Source organism: Heterocephalus glaber, unplaced genomic scaffold (genome assembly GCF_053883595.1).
Source record: "Heterocephalus glaber isolate CG9 unplaced genomic scaffold, H.glaber_assembly_v1.0 deba00000122, whole genome shotgun sequence".
Taxonomy (NCBI): domain Eukaryota; kingdom Metazoa; phylum Chordata; class Mammalia; order Rodentia; family Bathyergidae; genus Heterocephalus; species Heterocephalus glaber.
In genome coordinates this window covers 62493753-62513612 of record NW_028258138.1, presented here as the reverse complement: position 1 = coordinate 62513612, position 19860 = coordinate 62493753, and the positions used below count along the sequence as shown (strand labels likewise).

Below are 19860 nucleotides of genomic sequence, written 5' to 3'. Positions count from 1 at the left end.
ATTGCTCTGAAATAAGAGGAAAAGTATCTGAAAAAAATTTAAACTTTAGATCATATATTTATTATTATTAAAATTGGTAAAATATAACTCACAATTAGCAAAAGCAAAACTAAACATTTAAAATTTATAGTATATATAGATTTGCATTTGGTTATACTAAGAACTAAGTTTTTAATAATTCATTAAATGTTTAAAATTTAACTGGATTTACTATAATGCACAGCTGAAACTATTAACCAATTTTAACTCAGGTAATGTATACATCACATTTCCACTCTGGTAAAGTCAGTTTTAATTTAATGTAATTTTGCAGTAATACTTATGAATTATTTCATAGAAAAAAACCTGACTATATTATAAGAGTTTTATTTCTTTAATAAATAATTGTGTTGTCTTGAAACCAACTTTGTCTCTTCATGGATCTGCATCTCTAATTTTATAATAGGAATCAACATAAAAACATTATTTCTTACATGCTTTATAGGAAAAAAACTGACTACAAAGAAATGTAAGTTTCCTTTAATCCCACAAAGTTGTAAGAAAACACCTGAGAACAACCTATTTGCTGATCAACATCATTCTACTGCAGCAATTAGAGAGAAGAAAACATGTAATTCTCTTTTTTTCAGTCTGCTATCAAAACTCCTCATGACAGACATCAAAGCAGTGATCAATAATATCAAAGCTGTATTCAAACAGAACTTCTTTGAATTGTCTCACTACCACTTACTAAATTATCAAGACCAAGTTATTTAATCTTTCTATATCCAACTTTCAGAATGTACTAAGTGATATTTTGGTGCAGATTAAGCAAGATAATATAAACACCTGGCAGATAATAAGAGCTCAGTAAGTGAAAGAAGAGAACAGCAATGTTAAATACACAGAAAGTGTTGAGCAAGAAATCAGGGAATGCCTTTTAATTTGGAAACTTCCCTGGAGAAAACAGCTGACCTGGAAAACTAAACTAGGATTTTTCTTCACCTAATTAAGTGGTTATCAATACTGACTTCAGAATAGAATCATTTGGAAGTTCTTAAAAACTACCAATTCCCAAGCTCCACACAGAACCAATAAATATAAATATCTAGCTAAACTAGATGTGAAGATGTGGTAAAAAAAAAAAGCTACACTAGTCAGACTGTTTGCAAGCTGCTTCTAAAGATTCAGATATAATTTATTTATTTTTTAAAATATATATATTTATTGGTACATTTTAGGTACAAAATACATTTGCATTCATCATTGGGTGTTTGTACCAGAACATGATGCATCTTGGTTTTTATTTTTACTCCCATTACCTGTGCACCCTTCACCCACTCCGTGAGAAATTGAAAGTGTAAATAAGGATGAAAATGACTAAAATGCATAATTGATAATTTGAAATAAGAAAAGGTCCAAGGGTTTGGGGATGGTGGAGGGGAAAGGGAAGAAGGGAAAGAAAAAAATTATGAGAAAAAAATGGAATCAAACTCTGTGTAGACAAAGATTCAGATATAATTTAAACTTTAGGAATTCCAATATAACTGGGTTTCCTCTACCAGGAACACCTGAAATTCACAAACCTTGACTAGTTTACAGGTGAACTCATGATACATCTCATACAATAAAAAAATTCCAGAAAACAAACAAAAAAAAGAAATGTAAGTTTCATGTTGATTTGAAACGGTTCAAAATATTTTTGGAATAGCACTCTTTAACTTGCTAGTTACAGAATTATTTTTATACTTCACAACTAAAATGAAGAACATGCTGTATAAAGAAAATTCCAATGTAATCTTAATATTTAAAGACAGAGCTGGCTAAAAGCCCCAACAGTACCCATGTCATCACCTGAACATAAGACTGCCTTGAAATTTACCCTGCCAGATTAATTAGTCCACTGCTCTTAATCTCAGGCACCCTCAAAGCCTCAAACCAGGAGCCAAATATAGATCAATTACCTTCCAGAGCATAGCACACATGGCCTAGCATCCAACTGCCAATGAAGTCCCTGTTCCCAAATCAAACTTCCTGAGCCTGGTCTTTTCTATCTGCTTTTTTTATCAGCATCCTGGTTTTCTGAGCCCTGTCTAGAATTTCCCATCAAGCTCTACTTATAGCATTCTAGGGCTGCTTCTCTAGTTAGCATCTTCTAAACTTACCAAATCCCTCCTGCAAACCAGTTCCCAAGGCTTCTACAAGGTCAGGTAGTGGCACAGCAATGACCTCACTTCTGGTACCAAAATCTGTCTTGGTTACTTTCCTCGTTGCTCAGACACAATACCTGACAACCACTAAAGGAGGAAAGGTTTATTTTGGCTCACAGTTTATAGATGTCTCAGTACATAGTTGGCTTGCTCCAAGACAAGGGCAGACAGGGCATGGCAGAGGAGGCTTGCTCATGGCTTGGCAGTCAGGAAGCAAAGGGAAATAAAGGGAGAAGGGAGGGAGACAGACCCTTCCAGGTCATGGCCCCAGTGACCCACCTTCCTTCCTCAACTTCAACATCACATTTAGCTATAAACTCATCAGTGAACTAATCCATTGTTGAGTATCATGGCCCCAAGATTCAATTACTTCCCAAAAGCCCCACCTGTGAGCACATGAGGTTTGGGGCAGACATCTAGATATAAACCATAATAACTTGTCTCATAGCACATTGAGGAATAAGGAATTAAAAGAGATAATATATAATTTAAAACAACTGCAACAAATATAAGTTAATTTTATTTTTAATCACTATTACTGAGTAACAAATTAAACTGGGATTAAGTACCTTGATCTTTGTATCATATTCTTCCTGCCTTTGCATTATATTCCTTCTAAAAGGTGCAGTATAGCCTATTTGCTGAAAAACATTTATACTGTTCAATGGTCCTTGGAGCTAGTAAAGATTGGATGACAGGATTTTTAAAGTTTAAAAATGTTAATCTTATTAATTTTGATTAGAATCCTCATGTAAATTATCTTCCAGTTAGAGCTTAAAGCATGTACTTACCTCAAGTAGTTTAATAAAGAATTTGCCACACCTTATCTTTTTCAAACTCCAAAATAGGAATTAAACATCTTAGGAAACTCTTGGTTCCTACTAGTACACAGATATTGCGGATAAACAGCTCATGAATTTTGTGTACAAAGTCTGACCCTAAAAATTAAAATAACAATTATAACAGCCAATAAATTATCTTATTTTTGGTTTGCTCAGGACATTTCATACATCTGATCCCAGAGGATTTAGAGAGGATAGTTCTGGAACTGCTCTTTGGGTGGGTTAAATGATATATGCAACACACAAAGCAAGTCAGGATCAAAATCCTGGCCTTAGGATTCTGAGGGTTCAGTGTTTGGTAAAAACAGGCTGTGCAATTTTTATGAATGATATATGCATCCATGAGGAGGCCCGCTGGGCCACCCGACCATGTTGTGGGTTGCACCTATAGGGCAGAGGTGCCAGGGGCCATAAAGGCCACTGTTACGAGTTCAAGAAGGTAGAGGAGAGGCGAACAGCAGAGAGCCTGAGACTTGATGAAAACTGAAGCCCAATGGGAGAGAGAAGAAAGTCTGTGGACCACAGCAGTTGGTGAGTTGGTAGGTTCAGCACTCCCTACAGGAATCCGGACTCATTTCAGGGAAAGGGCAGCTTGAACCTGTGTAAAATCTTGGGAGTTCAAACCCCTAGGAGGTCAGAGAGCTCAGCTCGGGCCTTGCAGACAGAAACCAGCTTGAATCTCTGTGGACTAAGGCTGGCTTGCTGAGACTAATCGAATTTGATCTGCATGCTGCTGCCCATGTTGTGTACCAGTGACAGCAGAGACACGCCCTGAAAGCGGCCCCCCTTTTCCTTCTTTCTTCTCTCTTCTTTCCTCCTCCTCCTCCTCTCTCCTTTCTTCTTCCTGTTTCTGCCCTATTTTGGGTTTTTTGTTTCCTTTTTTTATTTCCTTTTCTCAATCATTCTTATTTTTATAGGAGAGTGAATAATTTCTAGTTTTCCTGTTGCTGTTATGTTGCTCTGTTCTTGTTTTTATTCCTTCCTTCTCTTTTCCTCCTGTCTTTACCAGTTTCCTGAAGTTTGCATGATCTTCCTGTGTCCTCTAAGCCACATTTCTAACCTTTCCCTCTTTTTCTATCTCTCTTTCCCTTCTCACAGCTCCTTCTAAGTCTTCATCCCAGAGGGTAAATTCGATATATTGAAAGGTTTATTTACTGCAAACATATTTCTGCTTGATCCTTGATTTTAATCTAGTTCATGTGGTTAAAGGTGACAGATTAATAGTTACAACAGCTTATTATTTTCTAAGCTGTGTTTGATGCTATGGTTGATGCTGCTTGTATTACTTGGATCAAGGTGATGTGATTATTCTAATCAGTTGTCCTTCCTGGTATACCAAAACTGGGATTGCCTAAGGGTCATTACAGGCTCAAAACCTAAAGACCAAGTATTAATGGATATGAAAAGCCAAATAAGCACTAAAACAATAGTACTGGGGGAACCTCAATACCCCACTGTCACAAATACATAGATCAACTAGACAAAAAATCAAAAACAAAATACTAGAATTGAACCAAATTTTAGAACAAATGGATATAATAGATGTCTACAATGTGTTCCACCCCATAAAATCAGAATACACATTCTTCTCAGATGCACACGGGTAACTCTCCAAAACAGGCCACATACTAGCTCACAGAACATGCTTAAGTAAATGCAAAGGATTGAAGTTATTCCCTGTATAGTCAGACCACAGTGCAAGGAAATTGGAGATCAGTAGCATAAGAAACCGCAAAACCCCCACAAACACATGGAAATTGAATAACACTCCAGAACAACCAATGGGTCACAGAGGAAATTAGAGAAGAAATTAGACAGTTTCTACAATTAAATGTTAATGCTAATACAACATACTGGAATTTATGGGACACAATGAAAGCAGTCTTACGAGGGAAATTCACAGCAGTGAATACTCTTATTAGGAAAACAGAGCAAGCTCAAATAACCTAATGCTGAACCTCAAGCTTCCAGAAAAAGAAGAGCAAGACAGCTTTAGAGCTTGTACAAGGGAGGAAATTACAAAGATCAGACCAGAAATCAATGCAATGGAGACTAAGAGAATGAAACAAAAAAATCAATGAAGAGTTGGTTCTTCAAAAAAGTAAAATTGACGAACCCTTAGCCAACTTTATCAAAAAAAGAAAGAAAAGGCTCAAATCCATGCAATTATGAAGGAAAAGGTTGAAATTACAACAGATCCAGCAGAAATCCAGAGGATCATCAATACTTACTTTGAGAACCTGTAACCAGTAAGACGGAAAATATAGAAGAAATGGACAGATTCCTAGATACATATGAATTACCAAAGCTGAACCAAGAAAATATAAAAATTCTAAACAACTCAATATCAATCAATGAAATTGAAAATGTAATTAAAAACTTAGCAACAAAGAAAAGCCCAGATCCTGATGGCTTTACTGCTGAATTCTACAAGAAATTTAGGGAAGAGCTAATCCCAATACTCCTCAAACTCTTTAAAAATTCAAAAGGAAGTAATACGCTCAAATTCATTCCTGAAAGCAAGCATTATCTTGATTTTTGAAAGCAGAGAAAGATCTAACAGAAAAAGAGAACTGTAGGCCAATTTCCCTAATGAACACAGATGCAAAACTCCTCAATAAGATACTAGCAAACAGAATACAAAGGATCATCAAGAAGATCATACTCCCTGACCAAGTTGGATTCGTCCCAGGGATACAAGGACGGTTCAACATATGTAAATCAATAAATGTAATACACTACATTAACAGAGTTAAGGACAAAAACCACATGAGCATCTTGATAGATGCAGAAAAAGCATTTGACAAAATCCAGCAAAAATTCATGATAAAAAAACATACAGAAAATTGGAATAGGGGGACTTTATCTCAACCTGATAAAAGCCATCTATAAAAAACCAACAGCCAACATCATATTAAAAGGTTAAAAACTGAAATTTTTCACACTAAAATCAGAAACAAGACAAGGATGTCCACTATCACTACTTCTATTCAATGTAGTTCTGGATACATTAGCCACAGCAAGTAGACAAGATAAAGGAATAAAATGAATAAAGACAGGAAATGAAGAAGTTAAACTGTCATTATTTGCTGACAATATGATACTTTCTATACAAGAACCCCAAAACTCTGCCAAAAGACTTCTTGATTTAATAACCAGATTCAGTAGAGTAACTGGATACAAGGTCAACACTCTAAAATCAATAGCCTTCTTGTACATGAACAACAGACTCATTGAAAGAGAAACTGGGGAAATAATTTCTTTCACAGTAGCATCCAAAAAAATGAAATGTCTAGAAATCAATCTAACAAAGAAAGTAAAAGACCTGTACTTTGAAAACTACAATATTCTGAAAAAAGAGATTGAAGAGGATATTAGAAAAAGGAAAGACATCCTTTGTTCCTGGGTAGGAAGAACCAATACAATGAAAATGGCCATGCTTCCAAAACTGCTATATAGATTCAATGCAATCCCGATTGAAATTCCAACAGCGTAATTCACAGAACTTGAGAAAAAATCCAAAAATTCATTTGGAACAAGAAGATACCTAGAATAGCAAAAGCAATCCTAGGCAACAGAGACATAGCAGGGGATATCACAACCCCCAACTTGAAACAATACTACAAAGCCACTGTGATAAAAACAGCATGGTACTGGCAAAGAAACAGACCTGAAGATCAATGGAACAGAATAGAAGATGCAGAAACAACTCCAGACATACTCCACTACCTCATCTTCGACAAAGGAGGGAGCCAAACACCCTCATTGGAAGAAAGATAGCCTCTTTAATAAATGGTGCTGGAAAAACTGGGTTTCATCTTGCCAAAGATTAAAATTAGACCCATATCTTTCACCATGTACTAAACTAAAATCAAAATGGATTAAATATCTAAATATTAAAACAGAAACACTAAACTTGCTGGAAGAGAGATTAGGTAGAACTCTTGAAGATAATGGTGTAGGAAAATATTTTATGAACAAAATCTCAGTCACATATGAACTAGCACAAAGAATCCATATATGGGATCTCATTTTATTAAAAAGTTTCTTCAAAGAAAAAGAAAGAACCAATAGAGTGAAGAGACAACCTACAATGTGGAAAAAAATTTTTACCAGCTGTTCCTCAGACAGAGGTCTACTATCTTGAATATACAAAGAATTTAAAAAAATCAATCTCCCGAAATTTAAAGACCCAATCCAAAATGGGCTTCTGAAATAAACAGATATTTCTCAGACAAAGAAGTAGAAACAGCAAATAAACATAGGAAAAAATGTTCAACATCACTGGTCATTTGAGAGATACAAATGAAAACAACATTGCGATTCCATCTCACTCCAGAAAGAAGGGCTGCTGTCAAGGAATCAACCAACAATAAAAGTTAGCGGGGCCATGGGGAAAAAGGAGACCTTCTCCACTGTTGGTGGGCATGTAGATTGGTGCAACCACTATGGAAATCAGTGTGGAGATTCCTGAAAGAACTAAGATTAGAGGTCCCATTTGACCCAGGTATTCCCCTGCTGAGTATCTTAGCAAAAGAATTAAAAGCATCATAGCACAGTGCTATATGCACACATGTGTATAAGCGGCACAGTTTATAATAGCTAAATCGTGGAAACAGCCCAAATGTCCATCAGCTGGTGACTGGATAAAGAAGATGTGATTTTTTAAAATAAAATGGAGAACTACTCAGCCATAAAGAATGAGAAACTAGAGACATTTATAGCTAAATGGATGGACCTGGAGGCCATACTCTTAAATGAAAAAAATAGGACACACGTGTAAATACTGTGTAGTTTCTCTGGTGTGAGAGGGTGAAAGTAAATCAATAATGTATAATAGATAATGTAAAATAGGAAGAAAAGGTCCAAAAGGGAAGGGGAAGTAGGGAGGAGAGGGGGAAGAAAGAAGGGAAGGAAAAAATATGAGAAAGGAAGGAAAAATTGGAAACAAAAGTTTTTGTAAATTGGGAGGTGTACAGGGGTGGAGGGGTAGGAAGGGGGATGGAGAAAAAACAAGAACCAAGCTATATATCATGTACAGGTACAAATTCCCAATGATGAATTTGATCATAATGTATACCTAAAAGTTACCAATAAACTTAATGGAAAAAAAAAAGATATATGCTTTCATATCAAGTTACTTACTTCAGTACTATCCTGAATAGAAGAGCTGTTGTTATAATGCTAAAATTTGAGAAGATAACAGCCATGGCCTAGAAAGAAAGAGAAGACAAAGTTACAATTCAAACAATGTACTGACTTCAGAAATCTCCCAGCCTGCTAGTTCATCCAACAGAAAAGCTTTTTAGTCAAAACCAGAGGGGTTATTAGGGCAGCTATTTCACAAGAGTATCAAATTCCATTTTTTATTGCTTGTTAAATTTATACAGATATGATCATATAATTGTGCAGGGTTTGCAACTATGCTCTTAAATTCGAGCATCACCTGTATAAATACACTTTATGTTTAAATGTGGAAATACTTATAAATTCTAAAGGTTGAGATCTAGAAATAACAGTTACTGAGCTTATAAAGCAACTTTTCAAGCTCTGAAACTCTTTCACAGACATTTAATACTACTTTTATGGCAAACAAGGGCAGTATTGTTTTGTATCAGAAGAAAACTTAGGCAGATTTTTAAGCATATTTACTGTCCTAAAAGTTGAATCAATTTTCCCCTTGAAATGACATAACTCAAAACTAAAATTATATTTGACAGGTCTTTGGGTTGATTCAATTTATTCTAAACCCTTAGAATTGTGCTAGCCATATTTTACAGTGTTTTATTTTTGTGAATTTAGTTGTATTTCATTAATCCGAACATGTGCACATTTTTCTCAGAAAGTATAAAATTTTATCACTGCTCCCCATAATTGGACCTGGCAATATAAATAATTCTTAGCATAAATTCTTCCTACCTCCTTGCTAATGCTTCAAGTTGATTAAACTCCAAAGAGTATTAAGTCTTATAACAGCAAACATGGCTAATTTGTAAAGAAAAGTACCATAAAAACTAACAATATTTCCAATAATGTAAAATTGTTGCTTCTCTATTGAAATTTTTATAAATTGAAAATTTTTAATTGACATGATTGTACATTGTTACAGGATATAAAGTGTAATAATTTGATAGATATGTAGTGTATAATCAGTTCAAAGTAATTAGCATTTCTATTTTCTTAAATATTCATCATTTCTTCATTTTGAGAGACTCTGAATTGTTTTCTTTCTTTCTTTTTTTTGGGTATGGTATGGAACTTAGGACCTTGCACTTGCAAGGCAGGTGCGGCGCCACTGAGCTAAATCCCTGGCCCTTTCAATTGTTTTCTGTGTACTTCTCTGCAAGACCAATGCATGTAAAAACCCAGTTAAGAGACGAGTAGGAAAAAATTGAGGAAAGTGGCTAATGAGAGTAGGGAAGTAGTGACTCGGAATAACATTAAGGGCAGTGCAAATACACCTAGCCTGGCTAGCTTGATGAATTCCTTTTTTTCCTTTTTTCCTTAAATTCTTCTATTGGTACATTTTAGGTAAACAATACATTTACATTTATCATTGGGTGCCTGTACCTGTACATGATGTATCTTGGTTCTTATTTTTTCCCCATTACCTGTGCGCCCTCCACTCCCTCCACCCTTGCCTATTTACATAGATTTTGTTTCCATTTTCTTTCTTTTCTCATAATTTTTCCTTTCCCTCCTTTACTTTCCCTTTCGCCTCCCACCACCCCTACCCCTTTGGACCTCTTCTTCCTATTTCAAATTATCAATTATTTGTTTTATTCATTTTAATTCTTATTTACACTTTCAGTTTCTCACACTAGAGAAACTATTAGGTATTTACACATGTGTGTCCTATTTATTTCACTTAAGAGTAGGGCCTCAATATGCATCCATTTAGCTATAAATCTCTAGTTTCTCATTCTTTATGGCTGAGTAGTACTCTGTTGTACTAAAAAACCCACATCTTCTTTATCCAGTTTCCAGGTGATGGGCACTTGGGCTGTTTCCAAGCTTTAGCGTGCTGCTATAAACATGGGTGCACATATATTGCTGTGGTATGATTAATTCTTTTGGGAAGATCTCCAGCAGGGGAATAGCTGGGTCAAATGGGACCTAGTTCTTTGAGGTATCTCCATATTGATTTCCACAGTGGTTGCACCGGTCTACACTCCCACCAACAATGGAGAATAGTTCTTCTCCCCAGACCCCCACCAGCATTTGTTATTGGTTGATTTCTTGATAGCAGGCACTCTTTCTGGGGTGAGGTGGAATCTCAGTGTTGTTTACATCTGCATCTCTCAAATGACCAGTGATGTTGAACATTTTTCATATATTTGCTGCTTTTAATTATTTGTCTGAGAAATGTCTGTTCATTTCAGATGTCCATTTTTGAATTGGGTCTTTGAATTTGGAGGTCTGATTTTTTTCAGTTCTTTATATATTCCAGATAGTAGTCCTTTGTCTAAGGTACAGCTGCTAAAATTTTTTTCCCACATTGTATGTTGTCTCTTAGGTCTATTGGTGGTTTCTCTTGCAGTGCAGAAGCTTTTTAATAAGATGAGATCCCAGTTGTTGATTCTTTGTGTGAATTCCCATGCTACTGAGGTTTTGTTCATAAAGTCTTTTCTTATGTCAATGTCTTCAAGAGTTCTAACTAACTTATCTTCCAGCAAGTTTAGTGTTTCTGTCTTAATATTAAGATCTTTAACCCACTTTGATCTTAGTTTAGTGCATGGTGATAGGTATGGGTCTAGTTTTGATCTTTGGCAGGTTGAAATCCAGTTTTTCCAACACCATTTATTAAAGAGGCTATCTTTCCTCCAATGAGGGTGGTTGGCTCCTTTGTCAAAGACAACGTGGCTGAGTATGTCTGGAGTTGTTTCTGCATCTTCTAATCTATTCCACTGATCCTCAGGTCTGTTTCTTTGCCAGTACCATGCTGTTTTTATCACAGTAGTTTTGTAGTATAGTTTCAAGTTGGGGATTGTGATACCCCCAGCCATGTCTCTGTTGCCTAGAACTGCTTTTGCTATTCTAGGTCTCATCTGAGTCCAAATAAATTTTTGGATTGTTTTCTCTAGTTCTGTGAAGTATATTGCTGGAATTTCAATCGGCATCACATTACATCTATATAGTAGTTTTGGAAGTATGGCCATTTTCACTATATTGGTTCTTCCTACCCAGGTACAAGAGATGTCTTTCCATTTTCTTATATCCTCCTCGATCTCCTTTTTTAGAGTGCTGTAGTTTTCAGTGTAGAGGTCTTTTGCTTCCTTGAGATTGATTCCTAGATATTTCATTTTTTGGATGCTATTATAAAAGGAATTGTTTCCCTAATTTCTCTTTCATTGAGTCTGTTATTTGTGTATAAGAAGGCTATTGTTTTTTGAGTGTTGACCTTATTTCCAGCTACTCTACTAAACTGTTAATTAAGTCTAGAAGTCTTTTGCCAGAGTTGTTTGGGTCTTCTATGTAAAGTATCATATCATCTAGCTTGATGAATTCTGCAAACTCTTTCCATGTAACATTATGAATAAATCAAACATCCAAGCTCTTTGTCCCCAAATTACCATGCATCTCTAATTCTTTAAATGGACTAAAAATAGAAGTATATAGAACCTGCCACGTATTTTGTAGCATCTGTGGTTATACAGAATCAGGAAGGAAGAGCTAAGCAATAAATACAAAAGAAAAACAAGGAAACTGCAATTCTGTTTTGGTACTGGGGTTGTGGGAAAGGGGTATAAATATAAAGGTAATCTGCTGGATACAAAAAAATACAACAGAAGATACGCCATGTACAAGGTCCTAATAACCTCAATGAGTGTGAACGTTGTATGTCATAAACATGAACTAAGATTAACAATATCAACAAGAAGAGGGGGAAAGGGGAACTAGAAGAGGGAGGGAGAGGGAGGGAATAAAAAAAGGAACAAGCTGTATTATGTACATCTACCAACTCCTCAAGATGACTGCAAAATGCACATACTTCAAAGATGTCTTAATAAAATTTAAAAATTCAACATTTACTTTTTAAATATGAATAACTATGTTCAATGGATATGAAAATTTTCAAGTTTAAAAAACAAAGTGGAAACAAGAATTTAAGAGAGGACACACTCTAAATGGGCTAAGCACTTAACTGGCAATGTGGATCATATGGCTAGAAGGAACTTCAGGTGATCAAGAGGTCCAAGTCCTGACTTGCACCTATATTATTATTATTGTTATTGTTATTATTATTATTCAGATAGGGTATCTGAAACTTACATCAGTTGGAATCGGTCTAGTTACAAAGGTTCTAAATTGTGGAAAAGTGTCAAACTCCTGTTTCCTATAGTAGCCCCTTTATCTTCTTCTAAAAGTGATTTGGTTATACTTAAGGAGTTTCACATAGAGGATTGGTCACAATGAAAATCCTTTTTATAATCAAAATGCTTAATTTTACCTTTTAAAGAAACTTAGAATGCATTCTGGTAATAAAGATACTAAAAATCTTCATTTTATAAAATATAAGGAAATATTCATGTGACCCAAACTGAGTAATAGTGAAAAAAGAACTCCAATTCTGATTACTAATGCTTCCCAAACTGACTCAAAAGATTTAGAGACAGATAAGATTATCAGTGATAGATGACTTTTATAATTGGGAGGATGCAATCCTACTCTCAAAGAAATTGCTGGTTAAATGGTAAGATTAAAAGAAAACCATACAAATAAAAAGCATAAACTACATTAACAGTTGTAAGAAAGAGGTATACTCAATGGATAATTTTTTGAGTTAATCATAGAAGTCTGCTTGGGGCCTTAACTGCTGAGATTGCGTAGAGGTTGGTCATAGGATGACTCAGAAAACAGGAAACCTGATTGAGGTTACACACAGAGGGTTGGCTTCAGATTCCTCACCCAGAGGGCAACTCCCACACAGCAGAGTGTACTACCAGTAAATTTTAACATTGAGAGGATCTAGCAAGTGGATCAGTAATTCAGAAATTCAGGTAATTCTGGGAAAATTTTAGCAAGGCCAGTGAGGGCAAAAAAAAAAAATAAAGCCCAGAAAAATAATAAAAAAGACCGGAGCTTTTTTCTGGGACTCATTTCTCTGTATCTTTTCAGTGGCATTTCTGGCATATTTACTTACAGGCTGAAGGTAGGATAGGACATAGAAGACAATCAAGTTATCCAGGAAATAAAGGAAGGCAGGAATGGACCACTTCATGAAATTAGACAATTCCTTCCAGGAAGCACATCTCAAATTTCTACTTTGATGATCTTCTAAAGAAAGACATTTAGGAATGAATAAATAATCTTGATGAGAATGCTTATATTTTTAGAGAAAATATATTACATTTGATTACAGATAACAATCCTTTAAAAGATGTTTTATAAATTTGCCTTCCAGCCTAAAACAACAGAAGATTATTATTCTGTCTCTAAACCACTTTTGTGTCCTATCACTAACAATCAGCAACATCCTTACGAATACTGATCATCCTAATGCCTGTTAATTTAAGGCAGTAGAAGTATCATTTAAGGTGACTCAGGATATACATGCAGTTTCTCCTATTACTCTTGAGAGCATCAGAGCCGAGGGAGATCAATATGTTAGAATAAATAGAAAAAAATATTAAGTCTTTATGCTGCTGTTCCCTCCCAAAAACATCAGCAAAGGAAATAATGAATGGAAATGTGTATATATGGAACTAGAGACAATAAACTCTTACTAATCCTAGCATAAGTTATTATCTCAGCTCTAGATTTTTAAAGGCTTAGAAAGGCATATTGTAATAAAGAGAATATAAAATGAAAGCATACCAAAGACAGGTTAAGTTTAAGCCCTGCAAGTAATGCAAGTTTCATGAAATTAAGAAATGTATTCCTTACCTAGAAACTCTACACAGATTGAAATCTATTCCATTAACAGAAACTCTGCACAGATTGTGATACTCTGTTGAGTATGAAAACACGTTTTTTTAGGTAAGCACCTTAATGCTTTAAATTCTATGCTTACCTCATATGATAAGACAAAGAGGTAGTGAGCTAAGGGCTCATAATGAGGAACTGAGGTGGAGAAGTAATAATCATATGGGCCTATATGTTCCATAAAAAAGCTAGTACTGTATATCTGAGGAAGGGATTAGTATCCCTATTTAATAGTTCTCCCTCAGAACACAATCTCTTTGACTATAGTACAGTATACTGCATTCCATGTGGGAAATGGGAATTGTTTTCCATTTCAAATCAAACAGCAAAGTTATTTAGAAAATCGTAAATTTGAATTAAAATTAACTTGCTGTGTGAAACCATTACAGAAAATAAGTGATGAGGCAGAATGAAGAGCAGGACATTGGGAAACATGGGATGATTTCCTAGCTTCATCCCTTCCAACACAGCTCTATATATCAATTTCTCTGAGCCTGTTTCTTCGCCTTTTAAAACATACTTATGCCTGTATCTTAGGTTCTTCATTTATAAAATTAATCAACTAGACTAAATGAAGTAAAATGTTCCTCGCATTTCTCATGTTTTCGGATTCTGTAATCTTTAGTAGGTATATGGTACCATTTCGAGACTTACCTTTCTTTATAACACAGAATGACACAAGCACACACAAAATGAGCTTCACCAGTTCTGAGCATATATTCACAGTAGTCGGAAGATAATCATATTTGTTCTCTGAAATGTAAGAGAAATGTCGTTTTAACTTTTTCATTCTGTATGATCACAATATGGCTAATAATTTATAATCGTTTTGAACCTTAAAAGTTGGGTATGATGGTGCATGCCTGTAAACCCAGCACTCTAGGATGCCGAGGCAGGAATATGCAAGTTTAAGCCCAGCATGGGCAACTTAATAATCTGGTGAAACTCTGTTTCAAAATAAAAAACTGAGAAAAGGTGTAGGGATGTAGCTCAGTGTGAAGGCCTTGGATTTAATCTACAGTACCTCATCACACACACACACACACACACACACACACACACACACACACACACACACCCCATGCTGGATTTATCTCAGCACTCAGGAGGCTGTGTAGGAAGATTGTGAGTTCAAGGCCAACCTGGTACAGTCAGACACTGTCTCAAAAAAAAAAAAAATTAAAAAAAGGTTATATTAAATTTCTTCCAGTTGGCTTTGCTCTTTTGAATTTCTGAATCATTTCATCTAATGTATTCCATTTAGTTTTTTATTAACCTTGAGTTTGGTAAACATGCCTCGTTTTCAACCATGTTACTAATAAATCTGTTGAAGACCAAGGTCAAAGAAGGTCTGCAGCAAGGCATTAGAGATTGTCTTCTAAACTGACCATTAATCAACATTCAGCTTTGAGTCATCAAACAGTTATGAATATTATCTGAATTATTACTTTATGATTCTTCTGAAATGTATGCCTTGCTAAAATCAAGGTACACTTTATAATATTTCCTTAATTCACAATTTTCAAATTTATTTCATGTCATGATACACACAGAAACATTAATAGTTTTTGATTCTCTGCGATAAAACAGTATGTTGCAGTAAAAGAAGAAAGCCATGTGAAGCATAGGCAACTGGCAACTGGCACAGGGTTTCACCACTTCTAGGGCTTGGAAAAATACTCTGAGCCATCTAAACCCACTGATGAGCTGGGAAGCTGTCCTAACTAGAAAGTGAAATGAATTAAGAAAGGAGGTTTGGTTACCCATCTTTTCTCAATGCTTATAAACAACTGCTTTATAATTCCGTCAAAGACAAATATGAACTTTATTGGGTCCTACTTTCAGTGCATTTCCTTCCTTTTCAAAACATTTGCTCTCTTGGTTATATTAAAACCCATATTAGCCAAGCACAAGGCAACTTGACACTCCTTCTCCAGAATACTTTTTCTTCCTCTTTTCTGGAATTTCCTTTGACCTTCTCAATCTACAGAATCCTTAATTTATCTCATTCCATCACACTATCTATAAACCTCTACAATAATACTTTCCACATTGTACTATAATTACTTTTTATGTAAATAAAATATCTTACCCTTTGAATGTAAGTTCTGTATAAAAAAGGGACCATGTTGGTTTCCTAAGTTCTATGTGAGAAAAGGACTGTGTTGGTTATCTTCACACATCTGTACCTTAGTGTCCTACACTTACTACTTAATAAATGTACACTTGATTTTAAATACTTGCTTGCTCAACTTTTCCCATTATTCAAGCCTAGTTAAAACATCTCTTCCCTTTCCTGAGCACAAAGGTAGACTTAAGTTACATTCTGTCATCCTCAAACAGTACTTTTCATGATTTTATCATGATACACACATGAACAAACATGCACAAGGATCAGGGCTTTGGATTACAACTTCCAAACTCCTCTCAATCTTCTTTCTGGTAGTCTTCTCACAGCTAATCCCAAACTGTGTGAGCGTGTGTGTCTTTGGTCCACTCATCTAACCACATACCTTATCTACATTTCATCCAACCTTATTGGTTTCCCTTCAGTTCTAGAAAAAGGGACCATGGTCCTACTATTACCCATTCTCCCCTTTAAAACGCTCCCTTCTCAGGGACCACAATAAACATTCCCTTTGACTTCGGTGTACCTCCTGTAGCTTCCTCTCAACATTTTTAAACTTCTATCTAATAACGAAATTTAAGATATCACCCCGCTATTGCACCTTCTTCTCTCCATAAGGCCTTAGCCTCAAGCAATCTTGTTTCTTATTCTACCACTCTACTCAAAATATCTACTGAGATTACTGATTCGAAAGGAAATGTTTTAATCCTCATCATGATGTTGCAATTCTTTGTCTCCAAATTGTCCTTTCTTTCTGAGTCATATACATTTAGTTCTCTCATCTAACAATTTCTTCTTTATCTTCTAAGCATTGGCATGGCACTTAAATGTTGTCATTCCTTAGAATTTGTCACTTTCTCTATTATCTCATTCCCCATGAGCCCTCAGATCCTAGGGTTTTAAATACCGATTTAATATTAATGTATACAAACCTATATTCTGGAACATTTAAACTACTGTTTACTAAATATATCCATATAACTATCTTGTATTTACTCATTTGATCAGTATTTCCTTAAGTGCATGATGTGCTAGACACTGTAGGAAATTCCAGTGAATGAAGACACAGTTCATGGCCAAATAGAAGGTTCCTAGCTAAAACTATAATTTCTCTAAAATTGGTCCAACTTGCTTTTCCTCCTAATAGTTCCCATCTCAACTGAAAGCATTATCAATACACTTATAACTCAAACCAGAAACTTTCAGCTAGCCAATATTTTATTTTCTTTAATCCTTACATTCAATATTTGTCCAAATCACATCTTTTCTATGTCCTGATATTTTTTGACTCTTTCCTTTCCATTCCTATAGTACTAAACTAGTCTTCATCATCTGGGGTTTGAGTTTGCAATAACCCCTTAACTGGCTAAACCTGCTTCCAGTCTTTTCCTTTACCAATCAGCTACTAGTACAGTTTCCTATTTATCCTCCTGTTTACAATATTCAAGTTTCCTTATCCTCCAGACTCTTAAGGCCCAGATAATAAAGCATGGAAAATGAAGTCCTTAACAATCTGACCATTACTTCCCTCTCTGGTCAAGTACTGCTTCTCTCTGTTACAGGTCCTTAAACTTTTTCTCAGTAATTAACTACAAGTTCACACAACATATCCTGCTTTTTCATACCCTGTTCTGCATCTTCAACGTACTTCTATTGTTGCACTTATTATAATGTATTTTTATGATGTATTTAGAGGTATGTCTCTCCTATTTCTTAAGAATAAAGTCTATGTCTTATGCATTTTGAACTCTACTACTACTTCACCTAGGGCCTGACAGGTACATGTTAACTGAAGTTGAGACATACGTATATATCATGTTACTTTCTAAGCAGACCATTAGGCCAGGGATTTAGCTCAGTGGTTTTGCCGCCTGCTGCACAAGCATAAGGACCGGAGTTCGATCCTCGGTACCAAAAAAAAAAAAAAACCCTCTAAGCAGACCATTAAGAATCAGGACTTCGTGATTTTTTTCACTAATTTCTTTTTTTTTCTTTGGGGTGCTGGAGATTGAACCCAGGGCCTCTGCATGGCAGGCAAGTGCTCTACCACTGAGCCACACTTTGAGCTCGATATCATGATTTTAATGTGCTGCAAACAGTACTAGTGAGAGGTACTCAATACAGTTTTGTGGAATTGAAGTATTTCCTTGAATCCTTACATTAAAAAAAAAGCTGAGTACTTTGTAAAGCCTTCTAATCTGTACTGTCCTGACACACAAATTACAACAGTACCTCACAAACACCAAGTGACCAAACAAATATATCCTATTTCAAATTAAGCAGTAATTATACATTTTGCTACAGACTCAGAAACACCTGTTGAATGAAGCAATCAGATATTACGATATGTTCTGTACAAAGGGTTTGATTTCGAACTTGACTAACCCAAATTTCATCCAGTCTCAAAATAGTTCTTGCAGAAGAAAGTTTAAATAAAACTTTAACATGCTTTATCATTCACATGATGGAAAGTGATTCATAAGGTATTATTATCTCCCCATTTTATAACCAAGGAAAACAAACACAGGAAATATAATGTCCAATTAAGTGTTCCATATGTATTGTGCACCTCAACTTACCTTCATTGGCAGAATATTTTACTAGTAAGATTCGACTTGAGCTTAAAGCAATGAATACAGCACCCAGTAGGAATGTATACATTGTTGAGGACCACAGACCAGGACGCCTACAGCATTTTTTTTCCATTCCACAGTTTTTTAATTGCCTTAAAAGAAGAGCACTTTCATAAGCAACTCTTGATGGCAGACCTGATGATTAAGCAAAATGTAAATACTATTGACTATACATAACAGAAAAAGAATTTTTTAGATACTTGGCTGTGATTGCATGACCAGTACAGTTCAGGAGTACAGGAGAAACCATGGAAAGAAGATGAAAAAGTCAAACATAGGACAGGGTACTTTTGAGACAGAAAAGATAGGATCAGATCAGAAATGATGACAAAGGTAGCAATTCAGGAACAGACACATGGGGACTGCAGTAAAACAACTGTGCATTCTTATTAGCAAGAAAAGGATTTTGAAATTGTATTTTTCCTCCTCTGTAGCAGTTCTGAGCTTGTCGGGAAAGACTGCATTATGAGGACGAAAATGGAAATATTTGAAACCCTGCTGTTAAATTTTACTGAAATTAAACAAAAGAACTGAATCTTGGGGCTCAATGAGTCTAAAACCCTATTATGACAGAGGACACGAAATCTCACGCAGGGCTTACCCTGCCCCAAACCTCCCAGTATACTCGTAGGAATGACCCAGAGTCCGTGGGAATTGCCAAGAGTTGCTAAATACACAGCCAAGCCAAGCGCCCGTAAACAGAGCACCAGAGAGAGAGACAACGCCCCTTCTAGAAGAGGCCGGGTTTCCCTCCGGGGCAGGGGAAACCCTCTCGGCACACATGCGCAGTAGGCATCTCATCCGTGCGCGCCTACCTCCAAGGCACAAGCAATACTTTCCCGCCAGACAGTTACCACGCTCCTTTGGAAATCTTCTAGTGGAAGAAGGCACATCATAGAGCCGATACTATCTAGCTCCGCAGTATCAGCAGTAGCTTTTTAGGCCCCATTGGCGGGGAAGCTGTGAGAGGGGAAACAAAGGCAAAAACCGCTCTACACTCAGGTCTCCTGTTCCGGAACCAAAAGCAAGGCAAGCTCCCCAGTGAGGAGAGCGTGATCGGCGGCCATTGCGCAGGCGCGTTCAGTGTTATGCTTCCGGGGGGAGGGGCGAAGAGGCCGATCCCGCCCAGCGCGGGCCTTCTG

At 36.0% G+C, this 19860-nt stretch overlaps 1 protein-coding gene across 6 annotated transcripts in view; it reads right to left on the bottom strand.

The window, feature by feature from the left end:
- Positions 1 to 19814, bottom strand: part of Slc35a5 (solute carrier family 35 member A5) — a 40473-nt gene extending 20659 nt beyond the window's left edge. The window contains exons 1-5 of one of the 6 annotated variants that reach the window (XM_021263731.2): positions 19573 to 19814; positions 18665 to 18810; positions 14612 to 14710; positions 13176 to 13309; positions 8177 to 8244 (exon numbers count right to left, since the gene is read on the bottom strand). In XM_021263731.2, the coding sequence (XP_021119390.1) occupies positions 8177 to 8244; positions 13176 to 13309; positions 14612 to 14710; positions 18665 to 18791 (428 nt within the window). In that variant the 5' untranslated portion in view covers positions 18792 to 18810; positions 19573 to 19814. The other 5 variants (XM_004835726.3, XM_004835729.4, XM_004835731.4 and 2 more) reach the window with 5 other exon arrangements.
- Between the last annotated feature and the right edge of the window lie 46 nt (positions 19815 to 19860).